The sequence below is a fragment of the Hypanus sabinus genome, chromosome 12, assembly GCF_030144855.1.
Source record: "Hypanus sabinus isolate sHypSab1 chromosome 12, sHypSab1.hap1, whole genome shotgun sequence".
Lineage (NCBI taxonomy): Eukaryota > Metazoa > Chordata > Chondrichthyes > Myliobatiformes > Dasyatidae > Hypanus > Hypanus sabinus.
In genome coordinates, this window is record NC_082717.1 from 65,702,082 (window position 1) to 65,728,291 (window position 26,210).

Consider the following 26,210-nt stretch of genomic DNA (forward strand, 5'->3'; position numbering starts at 1 on the left):
TATAATTTTTTGCGGGTAGGTTAGTTTCTGGTTTTCTTTGTATTAAGTTTTATACTTCTGCAGAAGTTGTTCCTATTTGTAATTATGTTTTCTAGAGCATAAACTAGTTACCATTTGCTATAGTATTTATGTGGAACTGTTGTTAATGACACAGATCTGGAAGTCATATTTGGGTTAATTTTTTTGGTAGAGCTAGCTGCTTTTTTTGGTAGCTGTCTAGTTTTGGGTTGCGAGGATGGGGTGGATTTTCCAGTTTTAACATCACTCACTGTTTCTATTGCTTTCCTCTGTTACTCAGGACATGTTTATGTTTTGATTCTACGAATCTATGTTTACATCTCTGCTCCCAGACTGTTATTGTACTGCTTGATTTTTTTATCTGCCTGCTGCCTTTTATGCATTAATAATTGATAATGGCTAGTACACTTAAATTTGTGAGCTGGAATGTAAAGGGACTGAATCATCCTGTTAAAAGAAGGAAGGTATTCTCATATATTAAACAACTCAAAGCTGACATTGCTTTCCTTCAAGAAACTCATATTCGTTGTTTTGATAACTCCCAGCTTTTGTCAAAGTGGGCGGGTCAGCATTTTCATTCATCCTTTGCCGCCAAAGCTGGGGGGGGCGGGTCTCCATCCTTATTAACTCAAATATCCCTTTTGAACTCCACAATAAGATATCCGATTCAAATGGCCGTTTTATTATTGTTTCTGGTAAACTATATAATACTAAAGTTGTACTAGCAAACTTGTATGCCCCCAATTTTGATGATGTTAATTTTTTTGAACGTTTTTTTTCCTCACTACCAGACTTAAACTCATACTCTCTTATACTGGGTGGTGACTTCAATTGTTGGTTAGATCCTAATTTGGATTGATCGTCCTCTGTTACTAGACGTCCTACTAAATCTGCCTTAACTATCCAATCGTTTCTCTCTAATTATGGTATCTCTGATATTTGGCGGTTCCTTCATCCTACTGAGAGAGATTATTCTTTTTTTTCCACATGTTCACCATACCTTTACTAGAATTGACTACTTCTTACTCGATAACCAACTCATTCCATTTGTCTATTCTTGTGATTATCAGAGTATACTGATTTCTGACCATGCCCCAATTATTCTCTCTTTAAACTTTCCTGGTCTCCCTCAGAGGAATAAACACTGGCGGTTTGATTCGACTTTATTATCGGATGATGATTTTCTAAAATTTATTAAGGATCAGATAACCTTTTATTTTAACACCAATACATGACCTGAAGTGTCATCCCAGATTGTCTGGGATGCCATGAAAGCATATCTGAGGGGTCAAATCATCTTCTATACAGCAAATCTTAATAGAAAGTCCTGTGCAGATCGATTAGAACTCACTAACCAGATTAAAGAATTGGATCAACTGTATGCTCAAACTAAGAATCCTGAACTATACAAGAAGCGGGTAGAACTTCAAACTAAATTTAATCTTCTGTCTACTCAACCTGTCGAATGCCAAATTCTCGAAAGTAAGAGTCGCTTTTACATTCATGGTGACAAATCTGGTAAATTTCTAGCCCATCAGCTGAGGCGTTCCAAAGCCAAACAACATATTACAAAGATCCAGAAGGAGAACGGAGACTTTACATCGGATCACTTAGAAATTAATGACGCATTTAAAAATTTCTATTCTCGACTTTATTCCTCTGAATCTTTGAATGATAACATCTCTGTTGATCATTTTTTAAATAATCTGAATATTCCTTCGCTTTCATCTGATTTTAAAGCCAAACTTAATGTACCTATATCATCAGAAGAAATATCTTTTGCAATTTCTGCATTGTCCTCAGGGAAATCTCCTGGACCTGATGGGTTCCCCGTAGAATTTTATAAATCATTCTCTTCACTTCTTTCTCCTCAGCTACTCTCAGTATTATCTGACTCGTTTAATTAAGGCAAATTGCCACTCTCTTTTAATGAGGCATCTATTATTCTTTTATTAAAAAAGGGTAAAGACCCAACAGAGTATTCCTCGTATAGGATGATTTCTTTGCTTAATGTTGATGTTAAAATTTTGGCTAACGTTTTGGCTTATAGATTACAAACTGTTATACCCTCTATTATTCCTGATGACCAAACTGGTTTTATTAAAAACCGTCTTCCTTTTTTTAACATTCAGCATTTATTTAATATTTTATATTCGCCTCCAACTGGGATTCCTGAATGTGTTATTTCCCTCGATGCGGAGAAAGCATTTGATCGTATAGAGTGGAACTAACTTTTTGCAGTCTTAGAAAAATTTGACTTCGGTCAAAGTTTTAGCTCTTGGATCAAATTGCTGTATTTGTGTCCTACTGCCCCTGTTTTAACTAATTTTCAGAAATCCCAGTCATTTAACCTCAAACGTGGCACCCGTCAGGGATGCCCTTCAAGTCCCTTTCTCTTTGATTTGGCTATAGAACCTTTGGCGATAGCATTTTGAAATTGTCCGGAATTGACCAGGATTTGGAGAGGGGGTGTTGAGCATAAATTTTCTCTTTATGCTGATGACTTATTACTCTTTCTCTCAAATCTGTCTACATCCTTACCTCCAATGTTTTCACTTCTTGACCAGTTTAGCCAGTTCTCTGGCTATAAACTTAATTTACATAAGAGCGAACTTTTCCCAATTAATAAAGAAGCACAAGAATTAACATTTCGTGATCTCCCTTTTAAAGTAGTCCATAATCAATTTACCTATCTTGGGATTACAGTCACAAGGAAGTTTAAAGATCTCTTTTGTGAAAATTTTGCCAATCTTTCATACACTATAAAACAGAGTCTGGTACAATGGTCACCTCTATCTATGTCTTTGGTAGGTCATATTAACGTTGTTAAAATGTATGTTCTCCCTAAACTTTTATATTTATTTCAATCAATCCCAATTTTTATTCCTAAATCTTTCTTTGATTCCTTAGACTCTATAATTTTGTCATATCTGTGGAAGAATAAGCGCTCTAGAATTAATAAAGCCTATCTCCAAAAACCTAAAAAAGAGGGTGGCATGGCTTTACCTAACTTTCGTTTATATTATTGGGCAGCCAATATACGTTGTGCTACCTTTTGGTCTTTTTTCCATGGCCAACCCGAGTGCCCTAATTGGGTGGCAATGGAGTTGAGCTCCACTAAAGAATTATCTATCTCTGCACTTCTTGGCTCTGTACTCCCTAGTAGTGTGTCCAGATTAATAGCTAATCCTCTTGTTAGACACACTTTGCGTATATGGGCTCAGTTTTGGAAATTTTATGGTTTCCATGGTTTTTTTGTTTCCAGCCCTGTCATACATAATCACCTTTTTTTTTACCTACTACGTATGACTCAGCATTCCATGATTGGAATAGGAAGGGCATTAGACATTTTGAAGATCTTTTTATTGATAATCACTTTGCTTCTTTTCAACAGCTCTCTGCTAAGTTCAATCTGCCCAATGCTCATTTTTTTAGCTATCTCCAAATTAGACACTTTATTGTTCCTTTAATTCCTGACTTCCCTGAAATGCCTGAGAAAAAATGTTATGGACTTATTTCTTTTCATTAACCCACTAGGTAAAGGTTTAATATCAATTATTCGAGATAAACTAGCAGCCTTACGACGTGCCCCTGTGGAGAAAATTAAATTGGCATGGGAGCAGGATTTAAATACCTCCTGATCTTATGAGACTTGGGACTCGATTCTCAAATCGGTTAATTCATCCTCTCTGTGTGCTCGCCACTGCCTTTTACAGTTTTAGATTGTTCATAGAGCCCATTTGTCTAAATCTCAATTATCTCGATTGTACCCGAGCATTAGTTCGCTTTGTGATAAATGCAAAAGGGGCGAGGCCTCTCTCATTCATATGTACTGGTTTTGTCCTAGCTTGAAGAAATTTTGTAAAGATGTTTTCATAACGTCATCGCATATTCTGAATCACCACCTAGAATCAAACCCTTTAATTGCTTTGTTCGGTTTCTGGGGTGAGACAGATTTACGTCTGAGTTCGACTAAGTGTCAAATTTTATCTTTTGCCTCTCTCCTGGCTAGACGTTTAATCCTCCTTAGATGGAGAGATGTTGCCCCGCCCACGCATGCTCAATGGCTTAACAATATTATGGCCTGCTTGGACCTTGAAAAAATTCATTATTCAGTTCTTAATTCGGATTTAAAGTTCCATAAGGTCTGGGGACCTTTTATTGAGTACTTTTATAACCTTCCTCTTAACTAAGGTCTTTGTTTTGGTCCCTTGTTTTCAGCTGCTTTTTCTTTTGGTAGTAGGCATTATTATCTTCTGTTGCTAAGTGTATTCACAGTTTGGGGGTTTGATTGTCCTGATTTATATTTTCTATATTGTGTTGTGGTTAGTCTGGAGTTTTTTTTTTGTGCTGTGGGGCTTGGGGAGGATACTAATTTTACTGGTCTTCAATTTGGGTGCTTTTTCAATTATCTTTCTTTGTACCATATTGTTATTGTATGTTTATTTTTGCACTGTATCAGTGTTCTTCATTTTGATCTGGGGTTTTTTTTATCTGTAGTTATGTAGAAAATGTATTAAAAAACTAATTAAAAAAATAAGGATGTGATACAGTATTTCTGTATCAGAAATGAATGAATACCAGTGAGCACAGGATGAACAGAACTTGGCAAGAGGTGGAATGGTGAAACTAAAGAAAATGTTTACTAGACAGATCAACTAGAAACTGAAAAAAATCAAAGTTAAAAAGGAAGGTGGGATTTAAAATTTGTTGTAGTTTGATAAATACCATACTTGTCATTAGATTAAAGAATTAATTGGTGGTCAGGAGTTGGGGGATGGGTTTAGAGGGCAGGATTTTGATACTTGGCACAGAAACATCTTAATATTACAAACAACATTATAAGATCTAGTGCAGGCTTATTACTCCCATTCAAAAAAGACCACAATACAAAATGATGAAAGGCTTGGAGAAATTTGGTTCTTAAACTGCAATTGGAACAATTCCAAACATGGGTTTTTGTCCTAACTGAAAAAATGTAATCCACTGCAGCAACAAGAGCATTTGCAGAATAAGTACACTTCTAATTCATATACTTAAAACAGATAGCAGCATCAACACACTGTTTGCAAGGCAGAAGTGTTAGTTATTATGGCCATTTTGTCCTGACCTGCAAAGTACAATTTTAGAAGAAACTTGTATGCAAAATTTTGTGACAGTAATTTGCATGGAATTTACACTGAACCATGTTCTTTAAAAGTTTACAGGAAGAGATAGTAGAAAATCCTGAGATGAAGTGACAAAATCTCACTCTTTTGTCCTAATTCTGTTATCGGCAACAATGTTGGGAAAAGGCAAAAAAAATCGTGAATTACTATTTTCTCTCTGTATTCTCTTTCCACAAGCATAAGCAAAATTAATGATGTCAGATTTAACAAAACTCTTCATAGCCAAAGAAGTACTTTTAAGTGCCACAGGTGTAGCACAGAAACACAACATTCACTCTGGCCAAAGCAAGCACACACAATGTAAATACGTCCATAAATAATCCCCGATCAACACCAAAAGTATTCACTGCCATTTTTCCAAAGGAGCTATGAAAACTTATTTACATGAAAAGATTTGGTTTAACTTTATCTAAGAGGCAAAAGAAATGTACCATTTTCCCCACAATTATTTTTCCCCTTGTAAATGCCTGCAAGGAAACAAATCTAGAAGTAATATTTAGTAACATATAATTTGTTTTATAATAAATGTACTTTGAACATAGAAAATTCTGAATTCCTTTATACTTTTGATATCTGTCTAAATTTTGAACTGTTTCCTAATGCAGAGGTATGAGCGCTATCAGGTGAACCACATCTTTAAGTTTTCACCATTACAACTGTGGCGCATACATCTGTGAAGCACCCAATATACATTATATCATAAAAGAACATCAAAATGCTGAATTCATCATGAGCCTGAGGTTAGTAAAGAGCATTACATCTGATGTAAAGGGAAGAAGAAAGATGGTTCCAAAGAAACCAGAAGAATGGAACAAGAAGCAGGAATGAAGGAGGAATTCTGAATTCAGATGTGAGAAACGAGGGCAATCGTTGCTTTGCTGCTGCTTATGTGTGGGGGGGGAGGCTGGGGGGGGTCTTTGGGGTTCTAACATTTAACTGTCATTTATTCTTTGGGGCACTCTGCTTTCGTGGATGGTTGCGAAGAAAAGGTATTTCAGGATGTATATTGTATACATTTCTCTGGCATTGAATGTAACTTTGAAACCTTTGAAATGGGTAACAGTCACAGTTGAGATATAAAAGTGGAAGAAATGGAAAAGTCTGAATTAGACCTTGTAAAAGTGAGAATTTGTGATATTGTCAGGTTCGGTATGAATGCATGAATGAAGGAAGTTACACCAAAGCAATCAAGGTTCCAGAAAAAACAGTTGAGGTGTAAAATCTAAGGGGGGTATGAAATAAGAACAAGGACTCGTTTTACAAGGATATGTAATGTTTGGCCCCATGATTCTTGTTTGGCTTGCTAAGTACTTTTTTTTAAACTTCAGATTTCCAGCATCTGTTTTTATTTTGCTTTTTAATTCAAAAAGATGTGTCACCTTGTGAAAGAATCAATGTAATGGTTATTTACACTATTCAGGCAATCAACTTTTTAATGATGATTCAGAATTGCTGGCAAATGTCAAATGTTGTGATGCAAGGAACAACTCAGTCCATCTTTGTTTAGAGTTTTGCAAGAAAGAAATTTATAAAAGACTCTTAAAACTGAACATCTTTATCTGAGCTGGTTTATTTCCTGATTATTTCTAATCAGTCACTATAAGTATCTCTAACTGAAGGCAATGTTGGAGGAGGAAGACCCACTAAGGTATGACAGACCTTCGGATATCACTCAGAGCCATCTTTGTGTTTGTGATCAAATGTGTCTAGTCATGTCCAAACAAGCTAACTTACTGAGATTCCCTTAGGACACTGCCAGAGACCTATGCACACACCACATTGCCAAATATTCACAACAGGGACTGTTCAAGGAATCTCAGGGCATTCACTGTCTTGACTGATAGAAGACCCATCTAGTAGCTAACCAGTATCCAGTAACAACATTATTAAAAATCTGCAACATGTTCGTCACAGCTTTATGAACTCAGACAACATGACTACAAGAATCATCTTTGGTCTTTATTGGCTTTCTCTTAAGGTAGAGAAAGACTTGCTTCCACTCCACTTCTGTCATCCCTGAAGTGATTGATGAACCAGCTGTTAGACCTACAGACTGAATCTCTGAATCCCCCCTCCACAAAATTCCTGCAGGCTACCAGAAATTGAAGGCAAGTAGCTATATATACAAAATATTACTACAGAGCAATTCCGAGGCTAGGTATCATGCAATGAATTACTTTTCTCCTAACTTCCTATAGTCAGTCCACCATTTACAAGATTCTAATCAGGAGTGTAATGGAATACTTTCCACTTATCTGGATGTGTGGATACAGAATTGGCTTGATGGTAGGAATCAAAAGGAGATGGTGCTAAGTTGTTTCTCAGGTTAGAAGGCATGGCTAGTGGTGTGCCACAGGGTCAGTTCTTGTTTTATATCTACAGTATAATAACAATTTGGATAAGAATGTACAAGGCATGGTGAATAAGTTTGCATGTGAAACTATCATAGAGAGTGAACAAGTAACTCAAGAACTACAGTGATCTCAGGATTGCTACCAATGCCATGTGCTAGTGAAGCGAAAACTAGGAAGATTATATAGCTTAATACATGGCTAAGGAGTTGGTGTAGGAGGGAGAGTGCAATATTTTTGGATCATTGGGCTCTCTTCCAGGGAAAGTGAGACCTGTACAGAAGGAACACACACAAAATGTGAGGCCAGGCAGCCTCTACAAAAAAGAGTTTCGGTCCAAAATCCTTCAGCAGAATAAAAAAAAAGTAAAGTTAAAAAGTGTGGGGGATGGGAGACAGAAACACAAGGTGATAGGTGAAACCTGAAGGGTGAGGGGTGAAGTATGGAGCTGGGAAGTTGATTGGTGAAAGAGACAGAAGACCATAGAAGAAGAAAAAGGAGGAGGAGCACCAGAGGGAGGTGATGGGCAGGTAAGGAGATATGGTGAGGGAGGAAAAAGGAGATGGGAAATTGGTGGGGGGGCATTACTGGAGGCTTGAGAAATCGATGTTCATGTAAGTGGGTTGGAGGCTACCGAAATGTTCCACCAACCCAAGTCTGGCTTCATCATGATAGTGGAGGAGGCCCTGAATGGACATATTGGAATGGGAAGTGGAATTAAAATGGGTAGCCACTGGGAGGTCCCTGTACAGAAGGGATGGTTTGTATTGGAACTGGAGGGGGATTGATATCCTATCTGGAAGGTTTGTTAATGCTCTGCAGTAGGGTTTAAACTTGAGTTTCAGGGGAATGGGAACAAGATTGCCAGAACAGTTAGTGGAGGCAGATGGTGGTAAGACATCAAAGTCAGGAATCAAAAGGTTGAGGATGGTGCGACTAGTGTCCTGAGCTGTCTATATTTCAATGCAAGAAGCATAATCGGAAAGGTGGATAATAACGCTGAAGATGAGGTAGCCGGTTTACAATAAGAGGCAATGTGTAGTGAGGAGAGGCTGTTGATGGGGCAAAATTGCATTCAACAGGACGAGTTGCAACATAAAAGGTGGACAAAATCAAAAAGGGTGAATACAGGACTGAAGGTGTTCCATCCGAATGCACACAGTATACCGAATAAGGTAGATGGACTTGCAGCACAGTTGCAGATTGGCAGGTATGATGTAGGCAGCACTGAATCATGGCTGAAAGAAGATTAAAGCTGGGAACTTAATGTCCAGAGATATAAATGGTATTGAAAGGATAGGCAGGAAGGCAGAGGGGGCGGTGTTACTCTGTTGGTAAAAAAAAATGAAATCAAATAATTAGAAAGAAGTGACATAGGGTCAGGTGTTGAACCATTATGGATAGAGCTAAGGATTTGCATGTGTAAAAAGACCCTGATAGGAGTTGTATATAGACCCACAAACAGTAGTTAGGATGTGGCCTATCAATTACAACAGGAGATAGAAAATGCATGCTGAAAGGGCAATATTACAATAGTCATGCAGGACTTTAATATGCAGATAAATTGGGAAAGTTAGGTTGCTGCTGGATTACAAGAGGGGGGATTTCAAGAGTGCCTACGATATGGTGTTTTAGAGCAGCTTGTGACTGAGCCCACTAGAGGATCAGCTACTCTGCATTGGGTGTTGTGCAATGAACCAGAATTGAATAGAGAGCTTAAGGTAAAAGAACCCTAGGGAAAGTGATCATAATATGATCAAATTCACCCTGAAATTTGAGAAGGAAAAGCTAAAGTCAGACGTATCAGTATTAGAGTGGAGTAAAGGGAACTACAGAGGCATGAGAAAGGAGTTAGCTAGAATTGATTGGAAAAGAACACTGGCAGGGATGACTTCAGAGCAGCAATAGCTGGACTTGCTGAAAGCAATTTGGAAGACACGGGATATATACATCCCAAAGAGGAAGAAGTATTCTAAAGGAAAATGACACAACCGAGGCTCACAAGAGAAGTCAAAGCCAACATAAAAACCAAAGAGAGAGCACATAATAGAGGAAAAATTAGTGGGAAGTTAGAGGATTGGTAAGACCATAAGACATAAGAATAGAATTAGGCCATTCAGCCCATTCAGTCTGCTCCACCATTCCATCATGGCTGATCCCAGATTCCACTCAACTCTATACACTTGCGTTCTCACCATATCCTTTGATGCCCTGACCAATCAGGAAATGATCGACTTCCTCCTTAAATATACACATGGACTTGGTCTCCACCGCAGCCTGTGTCAGAACATTCCACAGATTTACTACTCTCTGGCTAAAAAAATTTCTCCTTACCTCTGTTCTTCAGGGTCATCCCTCAATTTTGAGGCTGTGCCCTCTAGTTCTAGATACACCAAACACAGGCAACATCCTCCCCACATCCACGCCATCTAGTCATTTCAACATTCGGTAGCTTTCAATGAGATCCCCACACATTCTTCTAAATTCCAAAGCTGCCAAATGCTCATATGTTAACCCCTTCATTTCCTCTGGACTCTCTCCAATGACAACACATCCTTTCTGAGATATGGGACCCAGAACTTTTGATTATACACCAAGTGTGGCCTGAATAGTGTCTTATAAAGGCTCAGCATTATCTCCTTGTTTTTATATACTATTCTCTTGAAATAAATGCCAACACTGCATTTGCCTTCTTTACCACAGACTCAATCTGTAAATTAATCCTCTTGGAGTCTTGCACAAGGACTCCCAGGTCCCTCTGCACCTCTGATATTTGAACCTTCTCCCCATTTAGATAATAGTTTGCTCTATTGTTCCTTTTACCAAAATGTATTATTATGTTTCCCAACACTGTATTCCATCTGCCACTTTTTTGCCCATTCTTCCAATTTGTCTTAAGTCCTGCTGCAATTGCATTGTTTCCTCAGCACTACTTATCCCTCCACCTGTCTTTGCATCATCCACAAACTTTCCCACAAATCCATCAATTCCACTATCTAAATCATTGACAAACAACGTGAAAAGCAATGGTCCCAATACTGACACCCGAGGAACACCACTAATCACCGGCAGCCAACCAGAAAAGACATCTTTTATTCCCACTCACTGCCTCCTACCTGTCAGCCATTCTGCTATCCATGCCAGTATCTTTCCTGTAATGCCATTCTCTTGTTAAGCAGCCTCATGTGTGGCACACTAACAAATGCTTTCTGAAAATCTAAATAAATTATATCCACTGCCTCTCCTTTGTCCACCCTGGTTGTTACTTCCTCATAGAACTCTCAACAGATTTGTCAGGAAAGATTTCCCTTTACAGAAACCATGCTGACTTTGACTTATTTTATCATTCATTTTCAAGTACCTCGAAACCTCACCCATATGAATAGATTCCAACACTTTCCCAGTCACTGAGGTTATACTAACTGGCCTATAATTTTCTTTCTTTTGCCTTCCTCACTTCTTAAAGAGTGGAGTGACATTTGCAATCTTCCAGTCCTCTGAGAACATGCCAGAGTCAAGTGATTCTTGAAAGATCATGACCAATGCATCCATTATCTCTTCAGCAATCTCTTTCAGAACTCTGGGATGTAATCCATCTAGTCCAGATGACTGATCCACCTTAAGACCTTTGAGGTTGCCTAGCACTTTTTCCTTTGTACGAGCAATGGCACTCACACCTACTCCCTGACACTCACAGACCTCAGGCACACTGCTCGTATCTTCCACAGTGAAGACTGATGCACTAGGACTACAAACCAACAGAAGGCAACCAAAAAAGTCATTTGGTAAAGATGGAATATGAAAGTATGCTAGCCAATAATATTAAAGAGAATACCAGAAATTTCTTTAGACACATAAAGTGTAAAAGAAAGGCGAGAGTGGATAGCAGACCACTGGAAAGCAATACTGGAGAGGTAGTAATGGGGCCAATGAATTAGCAGATGAACTGAATTAAGTATTTTGCATCAGTCTTTACTGTGCATGACACTAGTAGTATGGTGGAAGTTCCAGGTGTCATGAAGTGTGTGAAGTTACTATCACCAGGTTCTTGGGAAACTGAAAGGTCTGAAGGTGGCTATGTCACCCAGACCAGATGGTGTACACCCAAGGGTTCTGAAAGAGGTGGCTGAAGAGACTGTGGAGGCATTAATAATGATCTTTCAAGAATCATTAGGTTCTGAAATGGTTCCAGAGGACTGAAAAATTGCAAATGTCACTCCACTCTTTAAGAAGGGAGAGAGGCAGAAGGAAGAAAACTATAGGGAAGTTATTCTGACATCAGTGGTTGGGAAGATGTTGGAGTCAATTATTAGGATACTTGGAGGCATATGATAAAATAGACTGTAGTCAGCATGGTTTGCTCAAAGGGAAAGTCTTGCCTGATAGAGCTGTTGGAATTCTTTGAAGAAATAACAAGCAGGATAGACGAAGGAGAATCAGTGGATACTGTGTACTTGACTTTTCAGAAGGCCTTTGACAAGGTGCCATACATGAGGAAAGATTCTCGCAGGAGGCAAAGAGTGGGAACAAAGGGAGCCTTTTCTGGTTGGCTACTGGTGACTAATGGTGTTCCACAGAGGTCTGTGTTAGGACCGATTCTTTTCAATAGGTTTCAATTGGTACATTTAATGTCAGAGAAATGTATACAATATACATCCTGAAATTCTTTTTCTTCACAAGCACCCATGAAAACAGAGGAGTGCCCCAAAGAATGAATGACAGTTAGATGTCAGTTTTATGTCAATGATTTGGATGATGGAATTGATGGCTTTGTTGCAAAGTTTGCAGATGATATGAAGGTAGGTGGTGGGGCAGATCATTTTGAGGAAGTAGAGAGGATACAGAAGGACAGACAGATTAGGAAAACGGGCAAAGAAATGGCAGATGGAATACAGTGTTGGAAAGTGTATGGTCATGCACTTTGGTAGAAGAATTGAAAGGATTGACTATTTTCTAAGTAGAGAGAAAATACAAAAATCTGAGGCACAAAGGGACTCAGAGGTCTTGTGCAGAATTCCCTCAAAGATAATTTGCAGAATGAGTCTGTGGTGAGAAAGGTAAATGCAATGTTAACATTCATTTTAAGAGGACTAGAATATAAAAGCAAGTATGTAATGCTGAGACTTTATAAAGCACCGGTGAGGCCTCACTTGGGGTATTGTGAACAGGTTTGGGCCCCTTATCTTAGAAAAGATGTACTGAAACTGGAGAGAGTTCAAAGGAGGTTCACAAAATTATTCAAGTATTGAAGGGTGTTTGATGGCTCTGGGCTTGTGTTCACTGGAATTCAAAAGATGAGAAATGTCCTCATTGAAACCCATCGAATGGTGAAAGCAGTGCTACAACCAGAGGACACAGCCTCAGAATATCCTTTTGGAACATAAATGAAGAGGAATTTCTTTAATCAGAGAGTGATGGATCTGTGGAATTCTTTGCCACAGGCAGCTGTGGAAGCCAAGTCTTTATGTATATTTAAGGCAGAGGTTGATAGATACTTGATTAGTCAGGGCACGAAGGGATACAGGGAGAAGGCAGGAGATTGTGGCTAAGAAGAAAGTTGGATCAGCCATAATGAAATGGTGAAGCAGACTTGGTGGATCAAATGGCCTAATTCTGCTCCTATATATAATGGTCTTAGGATCATCATCAGCTGCATAAGTGTGAAAAAGGTTGGCAAAAAGAGTTTAATGCATATAAGGTGTTGCATTTTGGGAAGACTTCTATATTGAATGGTGGTGTCCTAGGGAATATTACAAAATAAAGGAACCAAGGAGTACCAGTACATAGTTTCCTGAAAGTGGCATCATAGGTAGACATCAAGTCAAGTCAAGTCAACTTTTATTGTCATTTCGACTATAACTGCTGGTACAGTGTATAGTAAAAATGAGACAACATTTTTCAGGACCATGGTGTTACATGACACAATACAAAAAACTAGACTGAACTAAGTAATAAAAAAAACAGAGAAAGCTACACTAGACTACAGACCTACACTGGACTGCATAAAGTGCACAAAAACAGTGCAGGCATTACAATAAATAATAAACAGGACAGTAGGACAAGGTGTCAGTCCAGGCTTCGGGTATTGAGGAGTCTGATAGCTTGGGGGAAGAAACTGTTGCTTAGTCTGGTCGTGAGAGCCCGAATGCTTCGGAGCCTTTTCCCAGATGGCAGGAGGGAGAAGAGTTTGTATGAGGGTTGTGTGGGGTCCTTCATAATGCTGTTTCCTTTGCAGATGCAGCGTGTAGTGTAAATGTCCGTAATGGCAGGAAGGGAGACCCCGATGATCTTCTCAGCTGACCTCACTATCCGCTGCAGGGTCTTGCGATCCGAGATGGTGCAATTTCTGAACCAGGCAGTGATGCAGTTGCTCAGGATGCTCTCAATACAACCCCTGTAGAATGTGATGAGGATGGGGGGTGGGAGATGGACTTTCCTCAGCCTTCACGCTGCTGGGCTTTCTTTGCTATGGAGCTAGTGTTGAGGGACCAGGTGCGATTCTCCATCAGGTGAACACCAAGGAATTTGGTGCTGTTTACGATCTCTACCAAGGAGCCGTCGATGTTCAGTGGGGAGTGGTTGCTCCGCGCCCTCCTGAAGTCAAAAACCATCTCTTTTGTTGGCTCTGCACCAGTCCTTTAGCCGCTGCACCTCCTCTCTGTAAGCTGACTCGTCGTTCTTGCTGATGAGACCCACCACAGTCGTGTCATCGGCGAACTTGATGATATGGTTTAAGCTGTGTGTTGCAGCACAGTCGTGGGTCAGCAGAGTGAACAGCAGTGGACTGAGCACACAGCCCTGGGGAGTCCCTGTGCTCAGAGTGATGGTGTTGGAGATGCTGCTCCCGATCTGGACTGACTGAGGTCTCCCAGTCAGGAAGTCTACGATCCAGCTGCAGAGGGAGGTGTTCAGGCCCAGTAGGCTCAGCTTTCCAATCAGTTTCTGAAGGATGATTGTGTTGAATGCTGAACTGAAGTCTATGAACAGCATCCGAACGTATATGTCTTTTTTGTCCAGGTGGGTTAGGGCCAGGTGGAGGGTGGTGGCAATGGCGTCATCTGTTGAGCAGTTGGGACGGTACGCAAACTGCAGGGGGTCCAGTGAGGGGGACAGCAGGGTCTTGATATGCCTCATGACGAGCCTCTCGAAACACTTCATGATGATGGATGTAAGTGCAACAGGACGGTAGTCATTTAGGCAGGACACTGAAGACTTCTTTGGCACGGGGACGATGGTGGCGGCCTTGAAGCACGTTGGAATGGTGGTGCTGCTCAGGGAGATGTTGAAGATGTCAGTGGGAACACCTGCTAGCTGGTCTGCACATCCTCTGATCACTCTACCAGGGATGTTGTCTGGTCCAGCAGCCTTCCATGGGTTGACACTGCACAGGGTTCTTCTCACGTCAGCCATGGAGAGACACAGCACCTGGTCATTTCCTCGCCGCCACGTCATCTTCCACCTCAAACTGGGCGTAGAAGATATTCAGCGCATTTGGGAGGGAGGCATCACCTGCACAGTCAGGTGATGTTGTCTTGTAATTGGTGATGTCCTGGATGCCCTTCCACATGCGCTGCGTGTCGCCGCTGTCCTGGAAGTGACTGTCTATTAGCTGGGCATGTTAACGCTTTGCCCCTCTGATGGCTCAGGACAGTTCAGTCATTAGAGCTGCCTAGTCGCCTGCTCTGAAGGCGGAGTCGCGGGACCTCTGCAGTCATCCATGGCTTTTGGTTGGCATGTATAGTGATGGTCTTGGACAGAGTAACATCATCAATTCACTTGCTGATGTAGCTGGTCACTGATGCTGTGTAATCCTCTAAGTTGGTAGAGTCGCCATCGGTTGCAGCCTCCCTGAACATATGCCAGTCAGTGTGCTCAAAGCAGTCTTGAAGAGCAGAGATGGCTCCTGTTGGCCATGTTTTCACCTGCTTCTGAACATGCTGGTGAAGAAAGCCTTTGGCACGTTGACTTTCATCAGAGGGAATGGAGTATAGAAGTTGGAATGTTATGCTGCCGTTATAAAAGATGTTGGTGAGGCTGCCCTTGTGCTCAGTCTTGGTCAACCTGCTATAGGAAAGATGCCATTAAACTGGAAGTTTACGAGGATGTTGCCAGCACTTGAAGGACTGGGTAATAGGGAGAGGTTCTTCAGGCTTGGACTTTTTTCTTTGGAGTACAGGAGACTGAGGGGGCATAGATAGGATAAATGAACAGTCTTTTTTCCTAGGATTGAGGAATCAAGAACTAGAGGGTGAGGTTTAAGGGGAGAGGAGAAGATTTAACTGGAACCTGAGAGTCAAATTTTTACAATGGAGAGGGTTTCATATATGGAATGATCTGTCAGCAGAATTAGTTGAGGCAGTCACAGTAACAATATTTAGAAGACATTTGAATAGGAACACGGATAGGAAAGATTGAGGTATATGGGTTGAATGTGGGCAAATGGGACTAGTTTACATGGGCATCTTGTTGAAATGTATGAGTTGGGCCAAACGCTCTGCTTCTATGCTGTATGACTCTACAACGCTATGAGTACAGCTTCAATAATACTCAAGAAGCTTGAATCCATGCTTGATGTGCACTCCTTCTGTCACCATTCACTCATCCTTCACACAATGACAGCAGTTTGTTCCATTTACAGGACGCTGTTATGAATGTACCACAGCTCTGAGGGGCCGAAGGGTGTGGGGTAGCCCCCTCCTTTGTGAGAATCACAAGATCACTGTTGGGTTGGGTCAAGGGGCCCAGGAAATGAGAGAGGGACGTGCAGAATGTCTCGTTTCCCCGGCGATGTAAAGCTACGGGACATGGTCATTGTCTTTTGGAGACAAATTTGTGGATTGAGATACTATGCTACGTGAACACCCTCAGGCAAAGTAGGCTGGTTGAGGGAGAGATTGCACACCCCCAACCTGATCGACATCTACAACCCTACGAGTCAGGATAAAAGAGGGTCTGTAGGAACAGCCCCTCAGACGCACCAGAAGAAACGTTAAGCGACCACGTAACAGCAGGAAGTCATCTGAAGGAGGCCACGTGCATTCAGTTCCATTGCTGGAACTGGTGGCGGGAACCACGGAAAACGGTTTTTAGCCAACAACGGGGAAACCCACTCCCAACTCAACGGATTGGCATCATAAAAGACCTGGGCAAGTTTTAAACCGCCTCTCTCTTAAACCCAAAACGCTACAGCGTGAACGAACTAACAGTGACTGTTATATTTCCATTGGACAATACATTATCCCCTAGACAATGATAGAGCTATTTCTTATTGGTTATTATTATACCTGCGCTTTAGATTTAGTATTGACGACGTATATATTCTGTATGTTTGCATTAATCTTATTTTTGTGCCCCTTTATCAATAAATACTTTAAGAAATAGTACCATCAGAATTCAACGGACCTCTCTATCTTTGCTGGTAAGTGACCCCAGTTACGGGGTTTCGTAACAATGCACTGTAGCAATTCACTGAAATCCAATGGACAGGTCACTTCAAACGCATGAACTCTACCCAAAGGACAAGGGGATCAAAAGCTTAGCAACATTACCAACTGTCAATTTACCTTCCATGCCACACACCATCCTGACTTGGAAATATTTTGCCTTTTTTAATGCCGAGTCAAAATCCTGGAACTCTTCCCTCTCTAATAGTACGCAGTACAAGTGTCCCCTGCTTTACGAATGTTCACTTTACGCCACTCTGCTGTTACAAAAGATCTACATTAGTACCTGTTTGTACATTACAAAGAGGATTTTCGCTTTTATGAAAATTTTTCCCATATAAATTAATGGTTCTTCGCTTTACGCCATTTTAGCTTAAGAAGGGTTTCATAGGAACATTCTATCTTTGTGGGGGGGGGGGGTGGCTCCCGTATATCCACACCTCAAAGACTTCAATGAGAAAGGCAACTCACTGCTACATTCCTGAAGGCAATCCTTGAGAAGCCCACATCCCTTCAATGAATTTTAGAAAAAGATTGGAAGACTGGAGTATTGGTGGAGTATTTAGTGTTTAACTTTATTATTGTTTAACTAACATTCTCCAGCACCAATTTTTTTCCAAAGTTTTTTTTATCTCTTCTTTCTTGGGTAATCTCCTTAAACCTATATGGACCAATCCTTTCACTTACTGTTGAAATGCTACTGCCAGTTAGTTATTGGAGTATTACTGCAGGTACTGCCCAGCACACATACACCCAACTTATCTACAGTCTGTCCTTACGAACTATCATTTGGAAGATCAATGGGAAGGATTTGCCTGCTGCTTCAGGGCTGCAAACAGCACCTGCTGTGTGAAAACTCGATTCATGGCCATGTTTCAGACTTGGAACCTGTTCGGTCATACTCATGAACATTCATTTAACTAAACCTTACGACTTTGCAGGCCAAATGCGCTCCTCGGAATTTATTTTCCTGTCTACTATTGCATTAGAAGCAAATATGGTTACATTACACTCGATCCTTTCCTAAGTTAGCAATATCAACTGTAAATAGCTGAAGACCAAGCACTGAGCAGGACAAATTCTACAAGCTACAATTTGTCATCTTGAAAATGATTGTCTAAACTTTACATGCCCAATAATCAATAATCTATCTAAATTGATATATTTTCCTCAACCTTGAGTCTTTGCTTGTGAAAATGTTTCTTGTCATGTCATTTACTAATTATCATAAATCTGTATTCTGGCAATCAGTCCTTTAGCTATTGGAAATAATTTTTATATATTCAATCGAAATTGTTCACAAATTTAAATATTTTCAATTCTCCCTGCAACCTTTTCTACTCCAAGAGAAATATTTGTAATGGAGTGCTTTGAGCAGATGGTTATAGAATGAATCAACTTCTACCTGTAGGGAGTCTCTGTATGTCCTCCTGTGGAATGTGAGGGTTTTCTCTGGGTCCTCCAGTTTCCTCCCACAGTCCGGGTAGGTTAATTGGTCATTGTAAATTGTACCCTGATTGAGTTAGGGTTAAATCAGGGTTGTTGGGGATTGCTGGGCAGTGTGGTTCGAATGGCTGTATCTCTGAATAAAATAATCTGCTCCAATTTGTATAATGCCACAACAAGCCAACAGCAGATGCATTTCTCTGGTTATAGACCATTTGGACAAAAGGAACATACCATCCAAACCCATTGTCAAGCTTCAAGACCTGCAAATGGCACTGAACGGTGGAGCTTAGTTATGATGGCGTGAAACAGTGACTCCTTTGCTTGCCAATTCAGAAACAGCTCTACTTCCATCTTTAATATCTCTATTTTTCCCTTTTGGGGTTCCTTTGAACACCCTGACCTGGAGTTACATGTTGACTTCAGTTCTTTGAGGGAATGGGACCTGCTCTTTTCATGACTGGCTGTTACTCAACAAGCCAAGGATACAGCTTATGAGCTTAGCTTGCTTTCAGAGGTCCAAGATCTCGTGGCTCTGGAGACGAGCAGATCGAAGGTTGGTGTCCTAGCAGAAGATCAGCGTGTAGTGTGAGTCGGAAGATCTCTGGCTATGTGCCCAGAGACCTGAGATCTTTGGGCACAAGTGCTCAGAAAAAGCAATGCAAAAGACTTAATATCGTAAATCAGTGAGCTGTTTGTTATGTCTCCCCTCTCACTGTGATACCAGAGAGAGAGCCTGTGTTATGTCAAATACTGGGTGAACAAGTAGTCTTTGGGGTACTGCAAGTCTGTGTCTTTGCTGTTGCTTTGCTGTACGTTTAAGTGTTCGGTGGGGGGGGGTTCTGATTCTTTTTTTTTGCTGGTGGGAGGGATTGTTGCAATGCTGCTGCATATGCGAGGGAGGGAGGGGAGCTGGGGGGGCTTTGGGGTGCAAACATTTAACTGTCATTCATTCTTTGGGGGCACTCCTCTGTTTTCGTGGATGGTTGCAAAGAAAAAACAATTCAAGATGTATATTGTATACATTTCTCTGACATTAAATGTACCCTTGAATTGGATATTCGACTTCCTCAGCAGATCTCACTCAGTGAGTATTCTAAAAATATCTCCTCACCAATGACTACCAGCACAAGTGCATCTCCAAAGATCATATGCTTTGCCCCCTGCTCTACCCTTCATACACACAATTGCACATCTAAGCACAGCTCCAATGCTATTTTCAAAATTGCTGATGATTGGATGAATCAGCTTACTGCAGTGAGGTAGGTCACCTGGTTAGTGTTAAAATATCGGATGATGTGTCCTGAGCCCAGCACATAGATACAATCGTAAGGAAAGTATGTCTATATCTTTACTTTCTAAGGAGGTTAAGGTATGTACTGTTGAAAGTATCCTGACTGGTTGCATCATGGTCCAGTACAGCAATTCAAATGTACAGGAATGCAAGAAGCTGCAGAGAGTAGTGGACTCTACCCAATACAATAAAGACACATACTCCAACCCCCACTGTAGTTATATACTGTAACTACAGGAGGCATTACCTCAAGAAAGCAACATTTATTGTCAATCATCCCCACCATATGAGTCATGCCACATTCACTGATACCATTGTATCTGTTAGATTGCATGGGGATTGTGAGTGAACAGCCCTTTTCAAGTCCAGCCACAAATTCTCAATTGGATTGAGATCTGGACTCTGACTTGGCCACTCCAGGACACTAACTTTGTTGTTTTTAAGCCATTCCTGTCTAGCTTTGGCTTTATGCTTGGGGTCATTGTTTTGCTCAATTTCTACAACCAGCCTGCTGAATATTCACAATTACCTTCAACTCTCAACTCACGTTTGCTTGTTTCATGACCAGCATCTGTTAAGCGGCAGATGTTCACACCAACACTGATAAATACACAATCAAGATCAGTTTTTGCTTTACACAGTGTTTTTCTGTTTTCTATCTGTGATTCACTTGGGAATCTTCTCACGTGCCCTGTAGAATTTTCCATGTGACATCATGTTAATGGTTGAAAAAATTTAGATTTTGGAGGATTTGCGGAATTTGGAATTTCTGATACAAGAGGCGATGATACATTGTATTATTGGACTTTTGAAGACATTCAGTAGCTTGGAAGTAACATAACTCAACCATACAGCATATAAACAGACCATTCAGTCCACCAATGCCCATGCTGACCAGTGGTCACCCATATGTATTAATTATTGCCTTCAATGTCTTGGCAATTCAAGTGCTCATCCAGACAAATTTCAAATGCTGTAGTGACTTTGTTCCACTAGTCTCTCAAAGCATTTTACTTAAGGTACTTACTGCTTTCTACATCTCTTGCAGGGATCTTCCCCCACCCCTCAGATCCCTATGAAAACTCTTACCTTTGATCTAAAATCTCTGTTCTCTACCTTTATTCACTTCTGCTAAGGGAAAAGATTCTAGTAGTCTACCTTAACTATACCCTTCATAATTTTATATCTCTCAATGAAGTCCTCTTTTAATCTTCTCTACTCCAGGAAAAATAGAGCTAGACTCTTTAGTCACTCCAAGCAACATCTGTACCTTCTGCATTATCACATCCCATAGTGCGGTGAATGGAACTATATATGGTACTCCAGCTAGGCTCTGAAGTCTTCCATTGTTAATTTGCTGATATCTATTGCGTAATATTGAATATTAACAATATAATTGTGAAGCTCTGAGGCACATCACCGAACTCAATTTGCTCAATTCACATGAAGTTCCACAAAGGTGTGTGTAGATTCTTTCAGAGCCTAACACGTACATATTTTACAATGACTACAAAATACAATATTAATTCTGATTAATCCTTTGAAAGAATCTTCAAATCAAGCTGTCAATCCAAATCAAGCTGCAAATAAGAGATATTTTAAATAAAATTGATATAAAAAAGATCAGATATTTTCCTTTCAAACAGAATTTTAAAAATTCTTACCAACTTCACTTGTCATAGATTCTACATCAATCTCATTAGCTTTCTTCTTAGCCACTTCAGCCAGGGCCATTTCACTCTTATCCAAAGCAACATAGTAAATGTCCTTTAAGATATGAAAACAAAATCGGTTAATCTCAATCACATAAAAATTAAAGCAATAAACTTCTTAAACAAACAAAACAGATTAAAATCGCACTTTTCTAAACTATTACAAATTTAGGAAAGAGTGCTCATCAAACAGAATTATTCTCCCATTGTTAATATAGTTTAGTGGATCCAAAAAATACATATGGCATAAATTAAATCTCCAGACAACAGAATTTTAAAATATTTTCCCTATGTCCATTTGATTAGGCCTTTCAATATTCAGTAGGTTTTAATGAATCCCCCTTCATCTTTCTAAACTCCAATGAATACAGACAAAAAACAATCAAATGCTCCTCATACCTTCCTTGCCTTCCCAGGATCATTCATATAAACTTCTTCTAGAACCTCTTCAAAACCAGCACATCCTTCCTTGGATATGGAATCCAAAATGGCTAACAATATTCCAAATGTAGGCTGACCAACGTCTTACAAAGCCTCAACATTACATCCTTGCTTTTATATTCTAGTCCTCCTGAAATCAATGCTAACATTACATTAGCTTTCACTACTGCAGACTCAGCCTACAAGTTAACCTTTAGGGAATGCTGCACTGGGACTCCCATGTCCCTTTGCATCTCTGATTTCTGAATTTGCACCCTGTTTCAAAAATTTATGGCCATACATTTCAGTAAAAGACTTTATTCCTTCTATCAAACTGCAAGACCATGCACCTCCCAAAACTGTTTTAATCTATCACTTCTGTGCCCGCTCTCCTAATCTGTCCCTTTTGTAGACTTCCTACTTCTTCAACATGACCTGCCCCTCCAACTTTCTTTGTATCACCACAAACTAGGCCATAAAGCCATCAACTCTGTTATCCAGATTATTAACATATAATGTGAGATGTAGTGATCCCAACACTGACCCATGTGATGCAGCACTAGTCACTGGCAGCCAACCAGAAATAGCTCCCCTTCTTCTCCCCACTCTTTGCTGTCTGCCAGTCAGCCAAACCCCTATCCATGCTAAGATCTTTTCTGTAATACCATGGGCTCTTACCTTGTTTAACAGCCTCATGTGTACCACCTTCTGAACAATGTGTTCCAAGTAAACATATGCATTGACTCGCCTTTGTCTATCCTGCTTGTTATTTCAAAGTTCAAAGTAAATTTATTATCAAAGTACATATATGTCACCATATACAACCCTGAAATTCATTTTCCTGTGCACGTACTCAATAAATTTTCCAGGTTACCACCAAGGAGGCAACTTGAGTGAACAGCTCCAATGTTCTGATAATAATCGAAACAGAATCAATGAAAGACTGCTCTACTTGGATGTTCAACCAGAGTGCAGAAGATAACAAACTGTGCAAATAAAAATCTAAATAAATAATTATAATGAATAAATAAACAGTAAGTATTGAGAACATGAGATGAGGAGCTCTTGAAAGTGAGTCAATTGATTGTGGGAACATTTCAATGATGGAGCAAGTGAAATTGAATGAAGTTATCCCCTTTGGTTCAAGAACCTGGTGGCTTAAGGGCAGTAACTGTTCCTGAACATGGTGGTGTGAGTCCTGAGGCTCTTGCACCTTCTTCCTGATGGCAGTATGTCCAGGGTGGAGGAAGGCCCTGATGATGGATGCTGCTTTCCTGCAATAGCATTTCATGTAGATGTGCTCAATAGTGAGGAAGACTTCACCCATGATGGACTGGGCCATAAGCCACCAACTTTTGTAAGATTTTCTGTTCAAATGCATTGGTGTTTCCATACCAGGCTGTGATGCAGCCAGGCCAGTCAATATACTCTCCACTACACATCTATAGAAGTTGGTCAACATTTTAGATGTCATGCCAAATCTCCACAAACTCCCAAGGAAGTAGAGGCACTGCCTGGCTTTCTACATAATTGTACTTACTTGCTGTTCTCAGAACAGGTTTTCTGAAACAAAGGAATTTAAAGTTGCTCATCCTCTCCACCTCTGATCCTCAGTGAGGACTAGCTCAGGGGCCTCTGGCTTCCTTCTCCTGCAGTTAATAATCAACTCCTTGGTCTTGCTGACATCGAGTAAGACATTGTTGTTATGGCAATACTCAGCCAGATTTTCAATCTCCCTCCTATATGAAGATTCATCACCATTCAGGATATGAAAGTTGTGTCATCAGCAAACTTGAATATGGCATTGGACCTATGCTTAACCACATAATCATAAGTGTAAAGTGAGCAGAGTGGGGACTAAGCACACAGCCTTCAGATGCACCAGTGCTGTTGGACATCATGGAAGAAATGTTGTTGCCAATCTGAACTGACTGGGATCTGCAAGTGAGGAAATCCAGGACCCAATTACCCAAAGAGGTATAGAGGGCAAGGTCTTAAAGCATATTGATTAATTTTGAGGGAATAAGGATATTGAATGCTGAGCTGTAGTCAATAAAGAGCATCCTGATGTAACCACCTTTGCTGTCCAGATGTTCCAGGGTTGCGTGAAAAGCCAATGAGATGGCATCTACTGTGGACCTGTTGCTCAGGTAGGCAAATTGAAGCGTATCTACAGTAATTCATTTTTCAGACAGGAGTTGATATGCTTCATCATCAACCTCTCAAATCACTTCATCACCGTGGATGTAAGTGGGTGATAATCATTGAGGCAGGTCACCACGCACTTCTTGGGCATCAATATACTTGAAGCAGGTGGGTATCACATATGGCTGAAGTGAGAGATTATAGATCTCAGTGAACTCTCCAGCCAGTTAATCAGCACAGATCTTTAGTACTTCGCCAGATACCCAGTCTAAGCCAGATTATTTTCATGGGTTCACCCTCCAGAAGGCTGCTCATACTTCAGCCTCAGAGACTGAAATCATAGGATCATCAGGAGATGTAGGAGTTTGTGATGGTTCCTCCATGTTTTAATGGTCAAAGTGAACATTGAACTCAAGGGACCGGAAGTGAAGCGCTGCCATCACCTAAGTCGCTTAATATAATTTTATGAGGTGATAGTATTCAAGCTCTGCCTTAACTATCAAGCATCCTTTGTTGATTCAAGTTTAGTCCGGAATTGCCACTTCGCCTGTGAGATGGCTTTCTGGAGATTGTATCTGGACCTCTCATAATTTTCTTGGTCACCTGACTTGAATGCCTCTGATCTGGATCTCAGCAGATTGCAGATCTCATGGTTCATCCAAGGCTTCTGATTGGAGAAGACCATGACTGATACTTCCTCAAAGAATTCCAATAGATTTGTCAGGCAAGATTTTCCCATAGGAAAATCATACTGACTTCAGTCTACTTTTATCACATCCCTCCAAGTACTCTGAAATATCATCCTTAATAATGGACTGCAAAATCTTACCAACCACTGAAGTCAGGCTAACTAGTCTAGAATTTCCTGTCCTTTGCCTTCCCCCCTTTTTAAAGAGTGGAGTGACATTTGCAGTTTTCCAGTTCTTCAAATCCATTCCAAAATCTAGTGATTCTTGGAAGATCACTACTAATTCCTCCACAGTCTCTTTAGCTACCACTTTCGGAATCCCGGGCTACAGTCAACCTGGTCCAGGTGACAGCCACCTTCAGACCTTTAAGTTTCCCAAGCACACTGGCCTCAGTAATAGTGACTACACTCACTGACTCAAATTTCTGGCACGTTGCTGATGTCTTCCACAATACAGACTGATATAATATATTTCTTCAGTTCGTCCACCATTTCTTTACTGTCTCTCCAACATCATTTTCCAACAGTCTAATATCCACTCTTCTCTCTTTTACTTATACTTTGGTGCTAGTTTGTGAACCCTGTAGAATTTTCTCTATTTCTGCATAAATATGACCTAAAATGTGATCAAATCTTCACACAAGTCATCAAACTAGATAAAGAGAATCCAAATAAATAACTAACACAAAAACATTATACTTGTTCATTTGTTTATTGAGAAAAATGATCCAATATTACACGTGAAACCCTCTTATGCTGGGTGTCTCTGGAAAACTGGCTCGTTAGCCCCTCGCTAATAGTCACCAGATTCTGCAGTGATAAACAATACCCTTCACTGGCTTCGTACATCTAGGGTGTATATAACTTCGGTCCTGTCAAATCCATGAGGTTGGGATGCCTCGCCCACCCAAACCCCAGTTTGTATGAATGCCGTGTAATTTACTGCTCTTGTCATGAAGTAACAGATTGTTCACTGCATACCATTAAAAAGTATATTTAAGAATGCTAAGTTAAGCAAACAGTTCTTAAATGAAAGAAAGAAAAAAAGGGCCCATTAATCTTAAACAGTCAAATGTGCACTTAAGTTGGAGCTCATCTTGAACTTGTCTGTCACTCACACACAGGATGCTGTCTGCGTGAAAGCACACACCACATTCCCAATGTCGCTCGAAATTCATCTCGAGCAAAAGGGTCTCCCACAGGAGTATTGGTTCTTCCTTCTTGAAACCATTCATCTGCACAAAGCACCTTGTGCAACAGGGATGGCATCCTCAGCCATCTTTTACCTCCTATCCTCTTCCAGCTCCTGTCAAGAGACCTCTCTGCCCGTGTCCTCCAGAAGCTCCTCCCAAGTCTACCATCCTTATTGGTTGACTACACATTCCTAAGTTGAATAACTAAGTTTCTTTTCTCAGCTCAAACCCAAACAAGCTGAGAGCAGTACAGACTGCTCTTACAGAACAACTATAATGAAATACCTATAGCACAGCGGTGAAAATCTTAACCAGGGTGTTATACATGTAAC

At 40.4% G+C, this 26,210-nt stretch overlaps 1 protein-coding gene across 4 annotated transcripts in view; it reads right to left on the bottom strand.

Annotated features, from left to right (window-relative positions):
- The window catches only part of wdpcp (WD repeat containing planar cell polarity effector), a 203,293-nt gene that overhangs the window by 65,343 nt on the left and 111,740 nt on the right, over positions 1-26,210 (bottom strand). For all 4 annotated transcript variants that reach the window (XM_059986133.1, XM_059986132.1, XM_059986134.1 and 1 more), the window contains exon 14: positions 21,385-21,487. In XM_059986133.1, the coding sequence (XP_059842116.1) occupies positions 21,385-21,487 (103 nt within the window). The remainder of the gene's footprint in view (positions 1-21,384; positions 21,488-26,210) is intronic.